Raw genomic sequence first — 12,767 nt, 5'->3', positions numbered from 1 at the left:
CTGGCAATTGCAACCAAAAGAAATATGGGACAATAAGAAATACAAAAATATTTATGGTAATTGTATTAGCTAGAGTGTGTGTGAAATGCTTAACATTTGAGACAGAAATGACTTATGCCACTCCATATTTTCTAACTTCAGTAACCATTAATCTTTATGCTAGAGGAGAAAGCTACTAATGCATCATTACATGTTCTAATTTATCAAACCACAAACTCCTTCAATACATAGCAAAGCTTCTCATAATCATATTTTGCATGTTTCCCCAGAGCAAGCAATTCGGGTTGGTCACTTGTAAGTTGTAATCATGTGATTGTAAGGCCTTTTTTCCCTCCTTAATACCCAATGGAAAGGTAGATTTTTTTCTTATGGGTCTTTCTCTGCCTATGAAGGCAATAAAAGACAACACTCGACACCTAGTTCTTATGTCCGCCAAGGTTCTCAACAGAGCAAAATGACTTGGTTATTAACAATATATGCCTTACCGCTTCTTTAATATCTCCAAACTGTTTTGGACTTGACTTTCTTTGTAGAAGTAAAAATAGAAAAAGAAATTGGGTGGATGGATTCATTTTAGTGTGACTGAAGAGTTGTCTATGTTTTGAGGATTTCTCTAGCATATATTCCTCGTACCGAAGTCTTAATTTAGCTCTAATTCTATATATAAACCAACATGGAATTGCTCGGCTACATCAGAATCAAACAACACAACAATAATTCGAAGAAAATTGAGGTGGGTAAAGGCCCACTTGGGAGCCCAAATTTTGGTAAAATGATGTCGAACACTTGTTCCAGTGTTCAAATGAGGTTCTCAACAAGCTGAAGGTGCTACAAGTAACCAGGCTTCAACTGGCGTTAGTGTCTAGTGTCGAATACATTTTGATATTATAACACGTATATAATAATTAATTTTTAAGACTTTAAAAATTACGAAAAACTTTAAAATTTAAGAAAAATCTTTAAAATCGTCCACATATTATAATTTTAGTAGATTGATAACATCACGTCATTATGTCACGTGGTATTATAGTCACATACAATAATTTTTCCATATTGGAAGGGAATTCTATTTAAGACAACATGTGGACAAAAAAATCAATAAAAAGGACCTACCCGTGCCACATAGGTGCCAGGTCATATTTTCTAATGACTGGGCTCATTTACTTGACCGTTTGAAGTTTGGGAAAAAAGTCAACTATAAAAAATTTGACTTATGGCCAAAGATAATCAGATGCGGAAAAAAACTTAAATCTAATAATTTCTCAAATTATAAAACTATTGACAAAATCATAATTATTTGATTTTATTAAAACAGTACATTTTGGCTAATTTTAAGAATTTTCTCTATTGTCATCATGGGAGTGATCGTCATTGCAATCTCAAATCGAGAGTTAATATAGCATAGGATAGATGCAACTTGGGTGCAGATGCATCAATTCTACCTCTCTTCTTATTTAACTATTACAACTGCAAAAAATATAATTATTTTTTAGTTGAAAAGAGGGGGGATCGAACTTATGTGCTTTATAAGTAATTCTACGATTCTTCCAACTACGAAGAATATTGTGTTATTAGACATACAAATAAATTTAATGGTAAAAAATTACTATACTATTAGAAAAAATGTGACATCTAGATGTTAGTTTAGTAATGTTTATTTCCCCAATATTGAAATATGTTTTGAATTCCCTCCTTTCAGATAAAACATAACAAAAAAATAAATAAATTTAAAACCCTTCAACATTTAAAGATTGGAAACGAGCATTTTATAGCTAAGAACTTTTTAATAGAAATTCGAATTTATAGAATTATAGTGTTGTGTTATCAATTTATCATTTAATATTTTATTTTTATAAATTCTTAATGATCATCATCAAAATCTATATCATCGTCACATCAATGTCAAGTTCATAACAAGACCGCATCATCTTTTGTCTTCTTGTGAGATGAACACGATACATGGTGAGAGCTCAACCAGTAACCGCCACACCAGTTCACGAATTCGATTCCAACAAGTAACCGCAGCAAAAGATATGGGTTCCCGCAATTTTATCCCCAAAGCAAGTAGAGCCTCGTTTGCAAAACATTTGTTGGATATTGGTGTCAGTGTGTCTGTGCGTGTCTACTAGCACCATTCTCGTATCTTCGGCTTTTATACTCTTCCTAGATTCCAGGCTTTCCAAGTTTCCATCCAAACCCACTAAAACAGTCTCTATCATTTTCCATTTTTCCCATTTCAAAGCCTTACCTGGCAAAGTAAAAAATTCTTCACAATATTAAAAACTATACAAAATTAAAGACCAACATATCCCATTTCTCATTTCTCTCTCACGCTAATCTTCCACACCTCTAAGACCAAACCAAGAAAACAAGCTCTGTCCTTTTCTCTTTACTCTTTTCTCTTCTTTCTTGATTTCCTCTCAAGAAACAAGTATATATATGGCTGGGTACAAAGCTGAGGATGAGTATGATTACCTGTTCAAGCTGGTTTTGATTGGTGATTCTGGTGTGGGAAAATCGAACCTGCTCTCCAGGTTCACTAGGAACGAGTTTAATTTGGAGTCCAAGTCCACTATTGGGGTGGAGTTTGCTACCAAGACTTTGAACGTTGATGGCAAGGTCATTAAGGCTCAGATTTGGGACACTGCTGGCCAAGAGAGGTGTGGCTTTTGTTTCCTTTCTTTGTGGTCAAAATTTTTGGTTACTGTGATGTGGGTTTTGATTGTTTTAGCTGATTATACATGGGTTTTATCGAGCATACTGAGAACATTTTGATATTTACTATCTGGGTTTGAGTTTGATAGTATGTTCAGGAGGCTTACTCTTTTTTAAGGTTAAAGATCATGGGTTTTGTTAGCTTGTCAAATTCTTCTGATTATTTAAGATAGTTGTACTTCCCTTTGAAATTTATGGCCTATGAAGCCTTGGAACATAGGGGTTTGTATGTAATACTAAATACTGATAGCTGAGGTAAACAGGACAGAAACAAAATTCAGTTTTGTCAAAAGGGTTTTTACATTTTTTTTTTTCCAAAATTTCATAGGGGTTACGTTGCTATTTCTTTGTCTCCCTAAATTTGAGGCGCTTACAACATAGGTTTTTGAATTCTTATCTGTAATATAGAGGTATAATGGCTTTGTGAAGCCTTTCATACTATGAATATTTCAATCTTATTGTATGCTATTGGTCTCCTAGTGAGTTAGCACGGCATTAACCTTAGGGAAAGGAAACTTCTTTTATGCAGAATTGGTTGAGGAAGCTATTCTATTGTATGATAGTGAAGAACTTGATATTAAATGTGCTTTGATATGTCATTTTATCTGGTTAAAAAATCATTTAATTCACTTGATAATCAGTAGAAAAATGCTGGGAGGCACTACTACTATCCCTATTTTCAGTTTTGAAGTATCCAGCTTCCTATATGGTTATGATTTCAACATCATCTACAGTTCTTTTAAAAGACATGAATTCAATGTCATAGAAAAAAAGTTACAGTCACCCTTGATTAAAAATTGCATCATTATCTAAGTCAGAGGGTAAAATGGATTTTATCAAACTTCTCAAACTATGTTACTTTGTATGAAGGTTGGCAATATCGATGTTATAATGTGAAGGAGGGTTGCCTAATGTATGACCTCCATGTTACATTTCTACATTATTTATATTTATGGTCAATTTTGGAAAGCCTAAGAAACAATTACAGGCGTTCAGAACTGTTGTCTATAGTTTGCTTCTTCTATCAATATTGAAGCAATATGTGTGATATGATATATGAAGGAGTTATAAATCATAAAGTCTATTATTTCTGTAATGCTTTGAACAATTAGTTCTTGTGCTTTTATGTTGGTTCTCCCCCCTCCCCGCTTTTAATCTTCTCCTGATTGAATTATCTTCCCAAATTTCTATAACATAAGTCCAAAACTCTCCCCATCTGTCCCTGATATGTCAAGGTTGTTGCCACCTTTTGCCCCGGCAGCATCTTAGGATTTTAGATAGTGGTAGTTCTTCAACTGGCGATGCTGATAGTACTGTTTTGAGATGTATTAATAGACTTTTCCAATGCATGTGCGTTGTGAGACAATTGTTTTGAAGGAGTCTCAGATACTTTTTGAATTATTACAAGTTTCATTATATTTTTGGGCAACAAGAGATGTGAAGAAAAAGTGATATCTTCTAGCTGGAAAGGATAGGTTATTCTAGATCTTATGGGTCTAAAGCACTATTGTTTCTTTGGTGGACATGTCATAGGTATTAGGCACAAACATGCAGCTGGCATAAGGTGTCATTTAGTTTAAGTTTCCATCATTAGGCTGTGATGGAAATACTTTGTAATTAATTACTAGATGAGTAATGATGAAGAGCTGCATCCTAAAACTTCAAATGAGAGGAGCATGCATTTAATAAGGGTGTGAAGTCTCAAAATGTTTTTGAATGTAATATTAAGCATAAGGAATCACACGATGACAGTTCATTATACTTTTTCTCCTTCTTTGCAACTTTCTTCATGTGGGAAGCTGTAAGATACTTCTCTTGCTTGTGTTTCATTTCACTCTCAGGAAGTTTGAGACTCAGAATTGTTGCTATTATTTAAAGTGTATGCTTACTTAGGCTATTCTTTTATTTTATAAATTAGCTTGTTTTCAATGGTAGGATTTTTCAATTATTTGGTTGTTAGTGTGAATTTGTCCAGTGTTACACAGTTGATCTCAATTATCATTGAAGCATTTACTTGTCTCCCTTATGCCTACTTAAATGTAATTGGTAATTACTCCAGTCTTAAAAAAGTTTGATTTGCCCCTGTGGTGGTTGGAAAACATTAAGTCCTAGGGTGAGTTAAAATTTGATAAGGCGATCAGGGAGGACTCAAAGGGAGAAAGAAAATAAGCAGATATTGATGTATCACGGTCATAATCTCGATATTTAAGGAGAAAGAAAATAGGCAGATATGGAAAGAAAAACTACACAGAGCCATCCCGACACTAGCCAACTCTGACAAGATCAAAGCTGGATTCATTAAGGATTGGAGAGGGAAGTCCAATCATTCAAAATCTGCTGTCAACAATTATATGCCCAAAATTAGCAAGTGGATCTCCACCAGATTCGTCTCCCTGAAAACATTTGGATTTATATGTGCTCCGTGTGGGAGATGATGAAGTGGATAGGATCATCCACAACCACTATGGCATTTTTGTTTTGCCCATGATGCTGACAGTTACTAGTTTGGAGTCGACCTCTATTTGTATCTTCATCCACCTTGTTCCATCGCCCGCTGTAATCACTCCTTTAGGTCTTTAGATTCTGCCATTGGGACAATTCGATAGCCTGGGTTTTTGGTGCCTGCGAAGATAGGGTTTCCATTAGAGTTCCTAATGATAAAGCCAGGCGTGGCATGATTTCGATTCTTGACTGACCATCCAGGTTGAGTTTAATGAGTGCTCCATTTGGGGTTGCCAGCTGATCTTCTTTGTGAGAGGGGATTTGTTTGGTTCTTGTATGGTGTTCTATCAAAATGCAAAGTTGTGAGACATTTAATAGCAATAGTAATGACTTGAATAGATTAGGCTTGTGGTTCTTGCATAACATTGCAGTCCATGGTCCTAGAGCTGCAACACAGCCAACAGTTTTACACTTTTACCAACAAATTAATATTGTCATATGGTCAATGTCTTCCAACACCTCAACGCAAAAGTGGCTGTCTGGTCTATATTTGGATTAATCTCGCAATCTGCAGTTCCATGTTGAGTCTTCCTCGTTGAAGGATCCAACTGAAGATTTTGATTTTGGGCATTATGTTCAGGTCCTGGGTCTGTTTTAGAAGAGGTGCTCTGGGGTGTGCGGCCTCTGTGTCCTCATTTTGATCCAAGGTGTTGATTTGATAGAAAAATAGCCATCTAAATTGATATTGCCTTTAATTTAATGTCATTGTAGCTCAATTTGTGCAGTACTATGCTAAAGAGCACCTGTAATTGTTACCTACATGCCAGTCTTTTGCGGAAAAGAAAAGAGAATCTGAAAGTTCAGTCTTAAGCGTGGTTGTGAACAACTCTGTAGTTCTCTTAGCAGCCATTTTATTTCTCTCTAGTACTTGTAATCTCCATCTGCTGGAGCATGAAACTCTATTTTGGTGTTTGACTTAAGGAAAGCCATTTGTTTATGAGGTCACTGTCTTTCTGGCTTTCGTAGTGACCAGAATTCTGTTCTATGAGTTAGTCATCGTGTTAGAAGAAGAGTTTACCTAATTTTTCTGATAAGAGAAGTGTTTGCCTAATTATCATTGGCAAATGCTTTTAACTATCAGGTCCCTGACATGTGTATGCCTATTATTTCTCAGCTGCCTGTAAGTGATTGGTTTCCACTGAGTCCAGATGGTGAATATTATTTCTAGGTGAAGCATGAATGGGCTAACAACACTATCTGTATGTGGTACACTAAGTCCCTGGCCGGCTAATTGCTGTTACTGCCTAGGAGTGGAGAGTGTTTTGTCTAATTCAGAGCTCAGTATATGCTACACTGTTAACATGATTTTTAGTGTGCCAATTGCTAAACCATAGAGGAATTCAAAACGAGTAGCATGGATGTTCAATTTTCAGGGAGCTAACTGTTATCAGGGCATTTTCTTTTCACAATAATACATGATAATAAGTATAATTTTGATGTTCTAGGATCTATGATGTTATCAGAGAGCAAAAATGGGTGGATTGTTAGATCTGAAGGTGCATATAAAGTCACTTCTAGGCCCCCAGTAATGAACACAGTATTGATTGCCCATATTTTGTATTGGTGTGGTATCCTTAAAATTGAGTGTCATGTTCAAGTGCAAACTGCATCCATTGTGGTTTCAAATGCCCTGCTGGTGAATACTGTTTACGGTTGCAAGTTGGTATTTAAAATTGTAAAATTGCTGATTGGTTATAAATTGACAGATATAATTTCATTTCTACTAATTTCCTTATTCTTATAGGTACCGTGCCATTACAAGCGCATACTACCGGGGAGCTGTTGGTGCTTTGCTAGTGTATGACGTCACTCGGCATGCCACATTTGAGAATGTGGCAAGGTGGTTGAAGGAATTGAGGGACCATACGGACCCCAACATCATTGTCATGCTCATCGGCAACAAATCAGATCTTCGTCACCTGGTGGCTGTCTCAAAAGAGGATGGTAAATCTTTTGCAGAAAGAGAGTCCCTCTACTTCATGGAAACGTCTGCATTGGAAGCAACCAATGTAGAAAGTGCATTTACTGAAGTCTTGACTCAAATATACCGGATTGTAAGCAAGAGGGCAGTCGAGACAGGCAACAATGGAAGTGCTTCCGCCGTTCCATCTCAAGGACAGACCATAGATGTCAAAGATGATGGCTCTGTTTTGAAGAGGTTTGGATGCTGCTCAAACTAGAGTTGGTATTCTCCTGCTGGTGTTTTTTATAGCATTTTTTCTTTTTTCCTTCTCTTTGTATATGATCACCGGCAATCTGTCCTTAGAATAAGAAACTAATTTGTCAGATATATTGTTTGCAAAAATTGCCAAAATAGGTCAGGTTATATTTGTTTGCTTGTTATAATATTTCAGCTGATTCACTCCCCATTTTATGCTCCTTGAAAATCATGAAACTTGTTCTGGTGAAGGAGGAAACTTGTTATGTATGTATTTATGCATGAGAATATATGAGAGATTGTGGGATTCACGTAATATAGTTTAATGATCTGCTCTATTTAATTTTTAAATTTACATTAAAAGATCATTTTTGCAAAAAAAAAATCAGCTAAATCAAATTTGGTATGTCTATATGGATTTGGCGAGCCAATTTTCCACTCCAATTTGGTGATGAATATCGTTGTCATCAAATTTCATCTTCTGCCTCATTTTTGTGGCCAAGGAACCAAATAAATTGCTGCCACTGAAGATGTTTTAATTGTTAAACATGCCAGGTTTTTGCGTCCGAAAAAACATACAAGTTTCTTTTTATGATACAAGGTGAACTAATAATTATAAAAATCACGGGCGGAAAATGATGTTCCAACTTTTGCTGTTTTTGTCCGATTAAATTTTAGACTTCAATTAAGAATTTAAGACAAAAGAAAACAATACAAATTGCAAACATTATTCTCCAAAAAGAAAAGTTGCAAACCTGAAAATTATATAAGAGAAATTTTATACAAGAAAACTCTTATCCTCTTAGGGAGTAGGGTCCAATATTCAATCAATCAACAATGATATTAACTATAAAGATTTTTATTTTTTGAAAAAAAAAAAAAGGTGAAATTTTCTACAATACGGGTAGAAAGACAAAGACTTAAAGGAATCACATTTTCTGACACATTATATAGTAGTTGATATGTCAATTAATAATTTTTCATACCAATTGATGTAAAAAGTATACATCAACAATCACATCATATAACCGGTTAATGTGATTAATTAGAAAATGTAATCCCTTTAGCATTATTCTTAACTATTTGATTGACAGTCTACAATCTCATCATGTATTGCCATAACAAGAAACCGAATTTAAACTACATTTCTGATTCTGTTCGTCCGGTTCCACCATCCTATTTCGGAAAACCACCAAACCCTCTGGTAACTCGCCCAAATCAGCAAATAAATACTCGTCCTCATCCTCCAACCTCGTTGACACGTCATTATTTATGCAATTATTATTTCCTAAACAAATTGGGCTTTCTAGTACAATTGTCGATGCCACGTCATTAAACCAACCAAAGTCGTTAAGCAACGTGGCAGAGTCGTTGCTAAGCTCAAGGTCAACATGGCTCGCAAAGACTGGGAGCTCCTCATTCGGCTCGACTTTGGCGGGAAGTTCGGGTTCGGTGGCGGTGGCAGTTGCGGAGGTGTGGTGTGCTTTGCTGGTGGGCATGGGGTGATTGTGGTCACAAGCGTAGGTGATTAGGAGCATGGTGGGGTCCACACGGCTTCTCTCCACTTGTTTCCTCGCTGGGCAGCCCTTTGAACTACTACATCGATAATATCCCCTGGAAAAGATACCAATGTAGATGAAATTAATATTAAACAACAAGTATTTTCTTATAAAAATAATGGAGAAGAATTATTTATAAGAGAGAGAAAAAAAAGGCATCGGAGAAAATGTCAACAGGTTGATGTCAATAATGTGCACGCATATTGTCCTATACTCCTATCACACCAGCACCAGGGTGTGCTACTGTGCTGTGTGCACAGTAAAATCAATTCATAATCAAATTTATAAGGTTGGAATGTTGGATTCATACGGATATTAAACAAAAAAAGAAAAAAAGGTTGAATTCAGTTTAGTTGCTAAAAATAATTTTTCTTTTTTTACATTCTGTTTTTTATTAGTTAATTAGCGTATTAGTGTTATCCACTAGATCAAATGGTCATTGATTTTTCAATATTCCTTAGTTGCTAAAAAAACTTTTTCTAATCCTGATATCATAGCAAGGAAATTTTTTTTTATGTTTATATACTAAACAAGTGAGATGTAAGCAGAGCTGTCCCTGAGCATGGGCTGGAGGGGCGACCGCCGACGGCCCATCTTCAAGGGGACCCCAAATTTATATATATATATATATACACTATACAATAAAAATATAAATTATAATTAAAAATATGTGATTTGTACGATTCCTATAAAAGTGTACAATACCTTATTTCTAAAAGGCCCAAATTAGTAAAAAGCCCAAACTAATTTTTTTAAACTAACTAGTAAATCAATTTATGTTTTAAACTTTCAATTTTTTATTGAAAAATTTAAACGTCAAAATTTTTTTTTGTTAAAAGAACGGGATTTATTTCTCTCTCTCTTTCTCTCATCTTCCATTCCTTGCATCGGATCGGATCTTAATTCTATAAGCTTCAGCCCGAGAGTCTTCTTGATTCTATTTCAATTTGGGGTTTCTCTTCTTTTAAATTAGGGTTTACTGTAATTAGTTTAATTAGTTTAATTAGTTTGGGGTTTCTCTTTTTTAGTGCTCATTAATTCCCTTTTTAAAGCTTGTATGTCCAAACTCCAAAGGCCCTACAACTTTTTTTTTTTTGGCCAAGGACCTTGCAACTTTAATTAGTTTTGTTTAAAGCTTGTATGACCAAAGGTATGCAGCTTTAATTATTTATTATTCAAAGTTTGTACAAACTGTGATATTATTTCATTTTGTATGAAATTATTATTTTTCAAGAATATATAAATGGAAAACATCTCTATAAAAATTTATAATATTTTTTTTGTAAGATTGTGTACAAAAAGGCTCATTTCATATTTTCGCCCCGAGCCTCCAAAAAGTCAGGAACGGCACTGGATGTAAGTAGTTTGAGGTAAATATTGTTTTGTAGCGTTTGACTTTCATACAATATAAATTTTTTTATAATCCAAACTGGGTAACTGCCTCAAGTCTCATAATTGCATAAAAACCTTATATATTTCTATATTATGTTACGCCAAAATAATATACATAAAAGGTCAAAAGGTTCATTTTTATGGGAATAATGTTATACTCACCACATTTTTATACCACCTCACGTGTCATTACTTTATTAGACAAAGTTTTTCTTTTTCCTTTTGTGGTTTTATTTTTATTTTTTAGTGTTCAATGTATGAATGTCATGTAAGTTGCCACATAAGGTGGTATAAATATATGGTATAAAAATGTGAGATATCTAACACTACTGTTTTTATGGTTCACATTGAGTCATATAATCTCAAAGCCGACCATGTCTAGATATATTTTGGAGCTTAAATTTTAAGTTTTAAACTCTTATAAAATCTTAAACCTAACTTTTAAAGGAAAAGCTTAAATCTTTTTACACCATGATATAAAGGAAGTTATACCATGTGTGACTACTCTACAGTCGCACATCGGTCTAAATGGAAAAAAAATAAGCATTTAAATGTTGGGCTAGATGTTCGAACACTTTGTAAAGGAATTCTGCATCCCAACCTAATTTCACCTCAAACTAATTGGTGTTTTTTAGTTTATTTTAGTATATATATATTTTTTTGTTTTAATAAAGATTACAAAAAATGTTAAAAGAAAATTTTGGATGAAAGGTATATGAAGAAATCCCCTCTCAGTCACTTACGAACTCGATGGCCGATGGTGGATCCACCTCAGTAAATTATTTCAAGAGCGTGATTTTCACGATATTTGTGGGAGCGTTTACAGTTACCTACTACTACAGTACTACCACCACCATATCAGGCGTATTTTAGTAAAGCCGCCTCTAGACTAAAATACGCCGCAGTGTAACAAATAAACGAGATGAGATCATGAGAAAATACAGTTATTAGTTTCGGCGGCCAAAACAAGAATATTGCATGCACATTCATTTTCATTCAAGCACTCCACCACCAAACTTTTAAGAGACAAACCATATTTATGATGATTTCCTCATTTGCATCAGCTATTTTCTTTTATTTTCTAATTTTTTTTATTTAATATGTTTAACATAATGAAGACATAAATTAATGTAAGTCATTGTGTGGTAAAAGTTGACATATTATTATTTTTTAATTAATTAATCGTTATTTATTCCTTTAAAAAAATAATAATAATAATAAAGAGAGATTAAGCGTCATTACCAGACTAAATGATAATTTGCAAATACATTATGTTAAGAGGCTACAAATTTAAGAATCCTTTAATTATAAGGGTTAGATATACACTTTAAATTTTACTTTTTGGAACAAAAATTTTTGTAATTACCAGTTCAAATCTAGCTCAACTACAACTGCAATTACAATACTACAGTTACACTATATATTTATGGTGATATCACTACTATATATCCATATGGCTAGGCAATTAAGACATTTTCATGTTTTCTTTGGAAAATTAAGACATTTTCATTTTGAGAAAATATATGGAGCAACAATAACATTTGATAATAATATACTAACCTGGGATATGGAGAGCCTTTGATGGGCTTTTGTCCGTACTTCCTCCAAGCCCACGAATCTGACGGTGGATATCCCTCCCCTTTGCTCTTGGATCCCTCCACGTCTCCTCCGATCGGTACTGACACCACCCTCTTCTGTACTCCCCTCCTATAACCACCATAACCGTCAATTTCCCAAAATTCAAAAGTAACCCGCAATTTTACTTTTCTGTTTCTTTTAAAAAATAAAACTTAACAATTAAAAAATAAAATCAAGGAGGGCTTACCTTTTTTTGGGTGATGGTGCAGTGGTCACCTTTGTGTAGTCCTCCCCTGAGGAGGGTGAGTCCGGATCATTATTCTCTGAGATGGGCTCTGCTGGGTCTGTGGCAAATGTGTAATTTCTGTAAAATTTAGGGTCCATGATGATATTCCAGAACTCTGCAGGCACAAGCTGATGAGAAGGGATTATATAGAGCGATCACTTTATTAAGTTATATAGATTCTACACCAATTTTGGTGGGAAAGATGATCATGGGTTTCCTGGAAAATGAGAATAAGAAGTGTTTGGCTGGAGAGAAAATTGAAAATGGGAGAGAGGCGAGTGCATGTGTGTGTGTGTGTGTGTGTGTGTGAGTGTGGGAAATGGACCAAATGGTTGGGGTGTTTAATATCGTCATGGTGACAGATGGGCAACATAGTAGTTTATTAGGGACGTGCAAGCAAATAAGCACTAAAATGTATATAATATGTATGATGTTGCATTATATGTTGTATTATATGTTGTATAAACTATAACTATAAACTAAAGTGGGTGATGGATAGGCTAAGACTGAGTTTATCGTAATGACTAAGGAGATGTACTGGAGTCCTGAAATGATTGGATTGGGATTGGGATTGGAT

General features: G+C 34.7%; 2 protein-coding genes across 2 annotated transcripts; one reads left to right on the top strand and one right to left on the bottom strand.

The window, feature by feature from the left end:
- The first annotated feature begins 2,010 nt into the window (after window positions 1–2,010).
- On the top strand, window positions 2,011–7,665 carry LOC147286799 (ras-related protein Rab11D). The gene is made up of 2 exons (XM_086239307.1): window positions 2,011–2,660; window positions 6,962–7,665. Exons 1-2 carry the CDS (start codon window positions 2,440–2,442, stop codon window positions 7,395–7,397), a joined length of 657 nt encoding a protein of 218 aa, XP_086095433.1. The 5' UTR covers window positions 2,011–2,439; the 3' UTR covers window positions 7,398–7,665.
- Window positions 7,666–8,416: 751 nt separating this feature from the next.
- On the bottom strand, window positions 8,417–12,501 carry LOC147286798 (putative WRKY transcription factor 69). The gene is made up of 3 exons (XM_086239306.1): window positions 12,152–12,501; window positions 11,887–12,033; window positions 8,417–8,989 (listed from the first exon to the last, which is right to left on the bottom strand). Exons 1-3 carry the CDS (start codon window positions 12,286–12,288, stop codon window positions 8,482–8,484), a joined length of 792 nt encoding a protein of 263 aa, XP_086095432.1. The 5' UTR covers window positions 12,289–12,501; the 3' UTR covers window positions 8,417–8,481.
- Between the last annotated feature and the right edge of the window lie 266 nt (window positions 12,502–12,767).

This window comes from Dryas octopetala, chromosome 4 (assembly GCF_963921425.1).
Source record: "Dryas octopetala chromosome 4, drDryOcto1.1, whole genome shotgun sequence".
Classification (NCBI taxonomy): domain Eukaryota; kingdom Viridiplantae; phylum Streptophyta; class Magnoliopsida; order Rosales; family Rosaceae; genus Dryas; species Dryas octopetala.
The sequence above is the reverse complement of the archived record's forward strand: the minus strand, read 5'-3'. Positions and strand labels throughout refer to the sequence as shown.

Coding starts and splice junctions, on each gene's coding strand:
- LOC147286799 (XM_086239307.1), top strand. CDS start 2,440: ATGGCTGGGTACAAAGCTGAGGATGAGTATGATTACCTGTTCAAGCTG. Junction 2,661..6,961: donor GACACTGCTGGCCAAGAGAG/GTGTGGCTTTTG, acceptor TTATTCTTATAG/GTACCGTGCCATTACAAGCG.
- LOC147286798 (XM_086239306.1), bottom strand. CDS start 12,288: ATGGACCCTAAATTTTACAGAAATTACACATTTGCCACAGACCCAGCA. Junction 12,034..12,151: donor GCACCATCACCCAAAAAAAG/GTAAGCCCTCCT, acceptor TGGTGGTTATAG/GAGGGGAGTACAGAAGAGGG. Junction 8,990..11,886: donor AAAGGCTCTCCATATCCCAG/GTTAGTATATTA, acceptor TATCTTTTCCAG/GGGATATTATCGATGTAGTA.